The following is an 11,222-nucleotide window of genomic DNA, read 5'->3' on the forward strand; positions in this document are numbered from 1 at the left end:
AAGTGCCCAACGTGTGCCAAAAAATATCCCCCACACCATTAAACCACCACTTTCTGTCTGAACTGTAGATACAAGTCTGGATGCACCCATGCTGTCTTGGTCAAATTTTGACTCAAATGTGTGAATACTGCAGCTGAAATCTAGACTTACTGGACCAGCCAGCAATTTCCCAAACCATTGTTGTCCAATATTGGTGAGCTTATTTGAATTGTGGCTCACTTTTCCTGTTCTTACTGACGGGAGTGGTCCAGAGATGGTATCATTGGTTATAATAAGTGGCCATTTGGCTAATTCGCCTTCCTGTCATCATGACCTAATCTGTCCTTTCCCCTCCCCTTCACATTCAGAAGTTGGCATACATTTCTGGAATTATTTCCAGAAAAACAATGGTTTATTGCCTTTATTTGTACAAAACATTGAAATGAAGAAGAAACTGAAGCGAAAAGTTGTCTAATAACTATTTTCTATGTCCGTTGAAGGATGATCAGGGTCATTATCTATGCGGCAGACCCATTTCTTCCCATAACTTCCTAGCTGATGTCCACACAATGTTCTTTCTTTATGATGACATGTTTTATGAAGCACACCAGACTCTTCTGCAGCAAAACACCCACACACCATGATGGTGCCACCCCCATACTTCATAGTTAAGATTTTGTTGTCTGGCTTGCAAGCTTCCTGTACCACAAAGACATATAACAATGGTCTTTTGTGGCCAAACATGACAGTGAAAGTTAAGTTGTCTCTAAATGCATTTGCAAGCTGTAATTTGGCTTTTTTTTTATGTTGCATCTGGAGTAATGCTTGCCTCATCCACGAGCATGTTTTCAGCCCATGTTTGTACATGACTTGTTTTAATGTGGATGGTGACACTCTCCTATAAGCTTCTGCCAGCATCGTCCCATGGTCTTTTGTTTTTGTGCTAGGGTTGATTTGTTTATGTCACACCAAAATATGTTCACCTCTGAAATGCATTATGGCTGGACATGCCTATGGTGTTACACTTGAGTGCAACAACCTGAACAGGTGAATGTGGCACTTCTAGGCATCTGGAAATTTTCCCCAATTATGAACCAGACTTATAGCGGTCCACACTGCTCCTCTTGCTAAGTTGCTTGATTTATCTTTTTTTCTTGAGGTGATATTTAAAATACATCCACAGGTGTGCATCCATGCAGTTGACTAAGCTGTTGTAATTTATGAGAGGACTAAAAGCTGTATAGTAAGAAAACCTTTTTGTTACGTTTGATAATGTCTATTGAAAGAAATAAAATGCACTTTAAATTATTTTTGTCTTAGTCTTTGTTTCAGTGAATGCATTTATAGTGACTGGAAGAATAGGAGGGTATAACTGAAAGAAGAGTAAAAGTAGACATCAGTGAGTTGTACATCTCTTTCCCAAAGTTCTGGCAAATAATAAAGATGCTGACAAAGGTAGGTTTTTTTCACAGAATGTTTATTGCAATGTAAGCTGAAATATTTATACAAAATTATTAGTTTCATAAATAATTTCAATAAAGGAGACAGAGAATGTCTTCCAGTGCAAGTATTTGGCTTTGAAACCATTTTCAGAAAAACACATAAAATCACACAAAACAAATAGGCTTGTGAAATAAAATAATAATAACATTAGATATTTTTTTTTATAAATACCAAAAATAACCCAATACTGACAAGTGTCTGAACCAGTCAGACATGAAATTTAATCTGCAAATCTGGACTTTTATCCAGAGAAAATGTGTTTCAGTTCCTTTTATGGGTCTCTTAAATCTTAAGCCACAATGGCCATGAGTTCACAGAATATCAGGCTGAGGGCAGAGCAGTGCAAACGACGGGACATTTGCTTTCCTATTCTGGGCCTTTGACTCATATTCTGGTCAATGCTGTATGAGTATTTATTAGCCAAATTTAACATAGGCCAGTTGTTCACATTGCAGAAAGCAAACACATCATACAACAGACATGATACGCAAACACTGCATTACATTCTTCCAAACGCCAGCACAGAGAAACAATTGGTCGCCACCACCTTACGGCCCATCTCTGCACGTAGCTCAATAGTTAATTCTTGAGCCATCTGCGCATTTCAGAAGGTCATATTTTACGTAGCCAACACGGTCCACCTGCCTGCGAGAATTCATGCGCCAGTAGAAGCGGTCTCTGCAGAAGTAAATGTTGCCTGAAAAAGAAACATTGGTTTTAGAGCAAGTGACATAAATGTCCTGCTGCTGTTTGTGTTTTTAGTTTTTCGAGCACAGTTAAAGGAGGTATGTTCACCTTTGTACTGGAATACATCATGAGCATCATTAGGGACACCTCCAAAGCTAACGTCGGTATATTTGGGGTAGCCTTTGTCAATGATTTGGGTCTTGAGATCCAACCTATGGGGAACAGACATACAATGGCATATTGTTGGTCTTCTAAACAGATAGTCGTTACCCACTGAAGATTTTAGCTACAAAAAGGGACAATTTCTACGTACCTCCAGAAGTTCTCTCCACTGAAGAGCAGCACTTTGCTTTTCCCTCTCTGCAGCGCTCCTTCCACCTTCTGCACGGTTTGGGGCAAACCAAGCTTCTCAATGCTGCGGGGACCCAGCACACTTTTTCCTGTGTACACCCAGAACCTATTTCCTGTGGAAATGCAATGATGATGATGTCATTAAAACCTGTGTCTAACACATTAGCAGTCTGATGAGTTGTTGTATGAGCTGTGCATTACCTGAAAAGAAGTACAATTTTTTGGTCTGAAGATCCTCAAAGGCAGAGTCAATGACAGCTGGTAGAGCTGACCACTTCTCAGAGATGGAAAAGGGTCCCTGCTGGCCTCCGTCTCCCTTGTTTGGTACTTTCCAGAATTGTCTATTGATCAAAATGGCTAGATTTAGTACCTCAAAGGGTTTAAATTTTCTAGAAGACGGGCAGTAATACCAATTTGCTCACCCATCTTTGAAGAAATGTAGATGTCCCTGAATCACAGTGATGGTGTCAAACTTGGTCTCTTTGCAGGCGTCTTTGGTTGGATCTACAGTGGACGGCGTGGTCACGATGGATGGATCTTCGGTGGCGTCTGTCTCATCGGGGTAAGGAGTTGTGGTAGGAGTGTCGGGTTGAGGGGGGGTGGGATCAGGTCCAGTTTTACTTCCTGCAAAAGATTGGAATATTTTCGGTTAATGCAAAGTTTTCATGTGTTTGATGAAATGCAACATGAAAAACGACTGAGTTGTCAGCTCACCGTAGAGGTACTGAATGCCTTCAATGTCATCTGCATGCAGGGAAAAGTCTTCCACGTAGCTGTACATGGGGAACATGAGAGCTTCTCTGATGTTGGAGTGATCCAAGCCAAGGGCGTGTCCAAATTCGTGGGCAGCCACCAGGAAAAGGCTATAACCTGGAACGTGGGCGGCAGTACATTTAATATTATGCATAATAAAGATACATGCAAATCAGGGTCTTGCATTCATGCCACTCACCCTGGTCAGGGCAGAAACCCCACTTCTTGTCGTCATCATAGCTATCAGTGGTGCTACACCACAGTTTGCCGTCTCCTCTCCCCTCGCTTGTACATGAGTTATACTCCTTGCCCAAGAACACAAAGGGAAAGTGGCAGGGCTCTCCCTCAGAGTTTCCTCCAATTACAGCAGTGTCTGCACAAACAGAGACACAACAACAGCAGTTAAACAAAGTAACAAGGCGCTGCGGCAGGACTCTGCGGGATTTTCACGCCTTGTGTTTCCTCCTACTCACCACGGCTGGGACAGAAGCCATATTTCTTGTCTGTGTCGAAGTTGCTTGTGGTGGCACACCAGCGGTATCCATCGCTGCGTCCCTCGGTGGTGCAGCTGTCATACTCCTTCCCCAGGAAGGTGAAGGGGAAGACACACGGAGCTCCATCCGCATTTCCGTCAAATGTGTACAGAACTGTGAAGATTAGGGTTGAGAGCAAGCATGGGTGAGTTCCAGTTTTTTTTTCTTCGAGCTAATAAACGTATGTGTGTAACTTCAGATATGTGGTTTCTGTCATGCTTACGTTCACTTGGGCAGAAGCCGTATTTCTTGTCCCTGCCGTAGTCTTCTGTGGTTGCACACCATGGCAGGTTGTCCGTACGGCCTTCGGTGGTACAGCTGGTGTAAGATTTGCCCTCGAAAGTGAACGGGAAGTGACACAAGGCGCCATTTGCATTTCCGTAAAGAGTCTTCACCACTGGAAAGAAAGGTTGGATTGTTAAAGGAGATATTGACAATGAACATTAGAGGGAGGCAGCAGTATGTGATTTATTAGGTGTAATTACCTCCTCCTTTGCCCAGAGTCCAGTACTCGTCATCGTCAAAGTGAGCGTCACCCTGGATGCCCTCACCAGGAGGATAGGCGTGAGCTAGAAGTCCATCCTTACCATCAAAAGGGTATGGATCACCGTGGTCTAAAAAGATCATGACAGCTCATCAGTGCTTGATTTATAGAGTGATATTTAATCATTTGGTAATATGGAAATATTTGACTTTGTAGTGTAAAAAACGGCACACACCAGTTTTTCCGAATGAGACCATGATGTCAGCGGTGCCTTGAAAGAGCCGGGTAAACGTCAGAGGAGTGACATCGCTCCAGACCTTGAAGGCTCTCGCAAAGGCATCATCAATCAGAGAGCGGTCCATGTCAGGAGAATAGTTCAAGATCCTGAGGAGAACAGGAAATATAAAATGACTAGCTGGTCCAGGCTAATAGAAACTTCTCAATACGATTCCAGATTGACACAATTTAAAGCCACATGGCACACTTTTCCGTAAAATCTACCAAGCTTACTTTAAATATAGTATGTCACCTCTGGAAAATAATTTTAGTGTTGTTATTTTTGTTTAAATTATTAAGGACAAACTTCTCCATACCAAAAACAAACCCACATGGACACAGCTCTGGTGATAACTGATAAGGCAGAGGGCAGTATGTATGCTTTTACCTTTCCTGCTTTTATTTTAAGTCAAAACTTTTCACCCTTGTTAACCAATCTGAGAAGACTGATACTTGTGCCTGTTGTGAATGGTTTTAAGTGTATGAATATGCCACTCTATAGAATCTTTATTGTAATGAACTACTGTATGTTTTTATCCCACTCACCTGTATGTAACATCATTGTGGTCCCATTTGAGATCCCCATCAAAGGTTTTATAATTGGCCACATCAGGAACACCACAGCGAGGATGCTTCATGGCCTCCAGTGTTGGTTTATCCAGCTCTCCGGTTTCCTCCAGACCCATCTGCCTCTGCATCTTCTTCAGTGCCTTGGATGTGGACACCATGGACTGGAAGCCACTGCGCTGCTCTGTCTCCATGTAGCCAAACTTCTTTAAATAACTCTGTTGAACAAGACAAAGCACATCAGAGTTCAGATAAATACTTCCCTTCTCAATTTCGGTTTTGTGACATTTAGAAATCGTTTCTATAAAAAACATCTGTAGTTTTAATTTGGATAATTAATATTTCCATTAACATTGTCGAATCAATGTCAGTTCAGGTAATTTGTTTCACGCACAGCTTTATTAAAACCTCATTCTGGGAGTGTCAGACTATTAAAAAAAGAAGAAGAAACCATCTGCTACTCACTTCTGCCAGCTCCGTATCTGTCACATTTTTTACAATGTCCCCTGGGAAGGTGACAAAGATCGACTTGACAGGAAGGCTCCATCCGCTCTGCGCAACTATTCCCAAAAGTAAACACACAACTAACCCACAGCATCCCATCATGAGATCTGCTGTGGCACAAAATGCAGCAAAAATGCAAACTAAGTTCAAAGTCAGACAATAAAGTCTGAACTAAAAATCTCAGACGATAGACTGCGTTTCCACTTCAGTGATGTCTTCTTTGTTTTGGAAGGAGGCTCCTGCTGTTGTCAGTCTGCAATGTGCTGCTGGTTGGGGTTGCAGATCTAGTATTTATGCAGAGTATAGGCTTAGTCACCAAACCTTGCCCCCGCCCACTCCGTATGGGTAGCATCAGTCCTGCTCAAAACTTCACAGACCAGGGAATTTCCAAAACATCCACATTTAAAGTATACCTGATGAGTGGTCAATTAGTTGCTTTTTTTTTTTTGCTTTGAAAGCATTTCTCTGAAAAGTGTGCTAATTTTTCAGCAATTGCATCTTAAAATAATATCCCTTATGACAATTTCTTATTGTTAAAAATGGTTAAAAAAAATCTTTTTTTTTAATGTAAACCTCTTTTTCTTATTATTGCCAATAGAACCACCAAAAAGTTAACCATGTATAGATGTGATATAACCAACTCAGATTAGATTATTTTATCCAATTACTAACAAATGAAGAATTGAGGAGCATCAGAGACAGATGCAGCAGTTGATTTGTTGTCCTCCGTAATTTCAAAGTATATGCTCATGTGTTTATGAGTGTGTTCATGATAGAGCAAAATCATCATGAGACCAAGCCAGACACTTCTGTTATTTCACTGCTTCAAAGTTTTATATGAAGATATCTGCTTCCACTTATTTCAAATATAGACTTATGCTTCCTCTTAATTCAAAGCTGGATGTCAACTGAAATGGGAAACTAGGTCAAGGATAAAGCAGTCTTAGAAAACGGAGATAAAATGTCTTCTGTTGTTATATATGCCAATCAACTTACTCTATAAAGTATTAATTATTTTTTTTAAATAGCAATAGTTATCAAAAACTGTCTAATTTATTCGGTGAACACTTTTACAAAAATAAAAGGAGTGCAAAATAAAAGAATAACTAAAACACAATAAAAGGGAATAAAATAGCTACTGAATGAATCAATTCAATTTAATTAAATTTTATTTATATAGCGCCAATTCATGAAACATGTCATCTCAAGGCACTTTACAAAGTCAAAATCAATCATATTATACAGATTGGTCAAAAATTTCCTATATAAGGGAACCAGTTGATTGCTTCAAAGTCCCGACAAGCAGCATTCACTCCTGGAGAAGCGTAGAGCTACAGGGAGAGTCGTCTGCATTGTCCATGGCTTTGCAGCAATCCCTCATACTGAGCAAGCATGAAGTGACAGTGGAAAGAAAAACTCCCCGTTAACGGGAAGGAAAAACCTCCAGCAGAACCAGGCTCAGTGTGAAAGGTCATCTGCCTCGACTGACTGGGGGTTACAGAAGACAGAGCAGAGACACGACAAGACAGACAAAAAGCACAGAAGCACACATTGATCCAGTAATCTGTTCTACATTAGATGGTAGTAGCGGGTGATCTGTCTTCCCTGGATTATGTCACAGCTAACGGAACAGAATCAAACATGCTTTGAGAAACTTTTCTCACAGCTTCAGTAAATTAGTGTATGCATGGTCTCATTTTTGGGAACAATCTGTTTCTGACCACAGTACCTGCTGATGCAACACCACTAACTTAATTCAGAAATTACGCAAATCATCAGCAATAACCCGTGCGTGTTATTTCATAACAAATGTTGCCTCAAATGTTTTGGTGATTCTCCTTATGTCAAGATTTTTTTTCTCACGCTTGTTTTTTTCCTGCTGCAGATTCAACCACATGCTGAAGAAAACATCGTGTCTTAGCTAGCATTTCTCTAGTATACATATATAATCTTGACAGAGCAAGATAGGTGCATCACTACAGTGGATAAAGATGCTTTTATCTTCATTTTGGGATATGCTAGACTCATGGTGGGCAGATGTTCAGACAGCAGACAGCATGTCATGACTTGCTATCCCACATGCATGGTCAGAGGAGAGAATAAGGGACTTTTCTTTCAAGTGAACACATTGCTGACATTGTTTCTTGCTGTGCAAACATGTTTTTGGTTTGTTTGCTGCATTGCACTTTTTCATGCAGGCAAACATCTGCAGAGTTATTGTAAATCAGAGGAGCAAAGCCCCATACAAACCCTGCTGAATATTGATTACATCATCAAATAATGACCTTCCTGTGCTAAGCTTTCCTGTTGCAAAACACACATACATACGTAAATAAATCTGTAAAGAATAATTAACATAGCCTGTGCCTTGACTTGCACTGCCTTTTATGGTAGTTTTCCAACTTTCAAGGAGGATACGGAGGTGTGAGGCGATGGACCTACGTCTTATAGAGAAACATGTAGTCAACATCCCACTCAGTTTGACACATATCCTTCGGCCAAGTTAAAGTAAATGTGACACATAGATATTGTCATAACTTCCTGTTTCTCTGTTTAGAAATATATTAACAAACAACTAGGTAGTAGCTGCAGCAATAACACTGTTCTCATCAGGTTTACTCTCAGTCTAAATTGAAGATATCGCTGATAAAACTAAAGTAAGTCTGGTGGAAAAATAGGGTTAAAGTATCAGCTAACCTACTAAGTTTATAGCTTTTTTTGTCATTTATGTCTCATTTAATCTCTAAATTGCCCCTAGGAGTCAGTGTTTGTGTGTAAGCACGCATGGTGATTGGTCTTGAGGGTCTCTTTATTGTCCTGTGACAGACGCGCGACCTGTCCTAGGGCAGCTGGAACCAAGCATCAACCCCCCTGTTACTCTGATGTAAACAGATGTGCTTCAGTGTAACAGAGCTTCTCAGTACTGGAGCAGAAAATACAACATTTATCCTGAATACTGCCAGAATTTTACATTTTTAAATCCCAATTTTGGTCAAAAGAAGTAATTCACCATTGGTGGAAATTACATGCCGAATGTGTTCATCATAGAGCCGCTTTGTAATCTCTGAATAGAGCTCTCTTTCTTAAGTCTTCAAGTGCTTGATCTGGGAGCACATTTCTCATTATTCCCCACTCCTAAAAGGGCAAATAAATGTTTGCTTAATGAAAACGCGTTCAACCAGTTAACTTTGCTATCATCGCTTTTGTTTTGGTTGACCACTGTGGCATGAATTAATGTCCAAGTTCAGTAATCTTATTTGTGTCTTTTGCAACTTTTCATTGCATTCTTAGGTGGCATGTACCTGCCTTTCTTTTTAGGCTTTCTTACATATTTCTTGGCTTTGAACATGGAAAACGTTATAAGAAAAAAAATGAAAAGCCGAAAAAATGATTGTTCCTTGCTACCATAACTATGGACAAGCTTGTGTAACAGACATGGTTTACACCACAAACCATGCCAGCAACACTGTAGGTATATCACGCCCCTTGTTATTATAGAATATTTGGACTTTTTTTTTTTTTTAGCTGTTCTGCCCTGCCACAAGTCAAATGTTCTTTTTTTATTTGTTTCCTTTTTTAGTATTTAAGACACAATTACAAGGTTATTTCTGTTCATGTGTGCCTCCTTAGAGTATATTCTGCTCTCCGTTAAAAACATCTGCCACTGATTTCCCTTGGCGTCAAACATTTAATGAACATGGCTCCACTGACTTTTTATGAATGCCTCGTTTCATTTGGTTTTGACACTTTTCTCTCAAATTGAAATCTGGCCATGGTTAACTTTTCTTGCATAGCATTCCTCCTCAAATTTCCCTGCCACAGCCTGTTGGCACACACAATAGAGACCTATGAGGTCGGACTGTGTCACTGCAGAGCTGGATAGTATCAGAGCAGAGCAGCAGGACCCTCACCTCTCTAATGGGTGGGAGTTTTATAATCATGTTAACTGAGTTAGTGTCAAAGACATGCCAAAATATGATCCTTTCTGACTTCTCTATGTGTTTCTTAGGCTGTAAAAAAGACACAAAAACAGCAACGTAGAAACACTGCTTCATATCTGAGCCATGTTCTAGACGTTGACGTTTTCAGGTCAATATTTTCTGAGGAAGAAAAAGCTTGTTTTTTCTGAGGAATCTCAAAACCAAGCGTATTTCACAAGAAACCAGCTCACGCGGCGCTCCAATTTTCGTTCAGGAAGCCTAGATTTAGTGTTTACAGCTCAGTGTTGCATAACAAGGCTGACCTAACTTTGTCACTAATTGTGACATGCCCTGTTTAGATTGAGCTCATTAAAGTGCCTTTTTATGCCCCATGGTATGTTTTTAGCCCGCTGTTATAAATGCAAAAAAGAAATCAATCCATGTCTGCTTCCACTGATGTGGTTTTTGGCCCACTTCCTTTTCAGCTGTGTTGTGTTTTATGACGGCTGGCTTGTTTGGTTTGTTGACTTTGTGGTGGGACTCAGAGACTTGTCAACAAAGAGGGCCGTCACCTCATCTGATGTGGAGGAAACGTTGACCCATCACCGAACTCCAGGTACTTTACCAAGCTGACTCCGCTGTGCCCCGCAGTCATTCTGGGAAAGGTTCTGTTTTTCTAACCGTGCTAACCAGTTTATTCTAATATTCCAAGAAGAGTGTCAGCTTTATTTTTAATCCTTTGTTTATTCTCAGTTCATCATGGCAATAACAATGTTTAATGCATTGTCTCAGAATATATATTTAAACCCTTTTTGATTTAATTGAACGCTGCGCATGCTTATGGGTGGTGCTGACACACCAACGTCATTTCAGCACAAAGGACAAAACAAATCAAACAATATAAACACAAACTGATCTAAATTAGCAACCGACATGACACAAAGCATGTTATGACATACAAACCCTCAAATGTCACTCATAGAATGGCCTGTCCATAAAGAAAAGACAGAAAAAATAATTACGAGAGAGAAGCCTACGCTAATTGATGTGTACAGTCATCTGATTGGAACCGTAGGAGCGCTGGAAGGCATGTTTGTTTGACTCATGGTTTCCCCAAGGCAAATGACTGGAAAGTTACCTCTGCTTTACGTATATATTGGTGAAATCTAGGCTGTTAGTCACCTCTGGGAATATTTCTGTCTTACTGGGCCCACATTTGCTCACCTAAGCAAACTTGCAAACATTGATGGATAGTTAAGTTGTGCCACACCCAGACTTTGATAAGTCTGAAATCAGGAACTCAAATAAACTTGTAGTACCTTGGGGGATTTTAGCAGGGTCAAATGCTGTTAAAATTATAAAAAAATATTTCTTACATTCGTGTAAGAATGAGGGACATTAAAATGGAAAAGTCTGGATTCTAGCCTGTCTGCTGTCTCCATTCTGCCACACATCCCTCTGCCTGCTGTCATCAAGGATTATTCTCTGCACCTATGAGCCTGCCTCTCCACTACTGCAATCAAGCTCATCTCACACAACTGTTTCCTGCCCAGCATTAGATTATTGAAAGCCGTTGGTTAGCAGACGTCAAGTGTTTCATGATGGATTACAAGGTGATAGACCTTGTTCCCATCTCTTGGCTTTCTTTGCCTTGCTGTTGTCAGA

At 40.4% G+C, this 11,222-nt stretch overlaps 1 protein-coding gene across 1 annotated transcript; it reads right to left on the reverse strand.

Annotated features, from left to right (window-relative positions):
* Window positions 1-1,650: 1,650 nt before the first annotated feature.
* Window positions 1,651-5,907, reverse strand: mmp9 (matrix metallopeptidase 9). Its single transcript, XM_012870640.3, has 13 exons — window positions 5,599-5,907; window positions 5,113-5,351; window positions 4,526-4,674; window positions 4,292-4,420; window positions 4,030-4,203; window positions 3,747-3,920; window positions 3,473-3,646; window positions 3,235-3,390; window positions 2,943-3,144; window positions 2,722-2,861; window positions 2,483-2,633; window positions 2,278-2,381; window positions 1,651-2,179 (listed from the first exon to the last, which is right to left on the reverse strand). Exons 1-13 carry the CDS (start codon window positions 5,737-5,739, stop codon window positions 2,055-2,057), a joined length of 2,058 nt encoding a protein of 685 aa, XP_012726094.2. The 5' UTR covers window positions 5,740-5,907; the 3' UTR covers window positions 1,651-2,054.
* Between the last annotated feature and the right edge of the window lie 5,315 nt (window positions 5,908-11,222).

The sequence above is a fragment of the Fundulus heteroclitus genome, chromosome 1 (assembly GCF_011125445.2).
Source record: "Fundulus heteroclitus isolate FHET01 chromosome 1, MU-UCD_Fhet_4.1, whole genome shotgun sequence".
In the NCBI taxonomy this organism is placed as follows: Eukaryota; Metazoa; Chordata; class Actinopteri; order Cyprinodontiformes; family Fundulidae; genus Fundulus; species Fundulus heteroclitus.

What these genes read in the sequence shown, in the direction of transcription:
- mmp9 (XM_012870640.3), bottom strand. Translation starts at nt 5,739, where the DNA reads ATGATGGGATGCTGTGGGTTAGTTGTGTGTTTACTTTTGGGAATAGTT. An exon ending in TGGCTTCTGTCCCAGCCGTG is followed by an intron (nt 3,647 to 3,746) that starts GTGAGTAGGAGG and finishes CTGTTTGTGCAG; the next exon opens with ACACTGCTGTAATTGGAGGA. An exon ending in GGGTTTCTGCCCTGACCAGG is followed by an intron (nt 3,391 to 3,472) that starts GTGAGTGGCATG and finishes CCCACGTTCCAG; the next exon opens with GTTATAGCCTTTTCCTGGTG.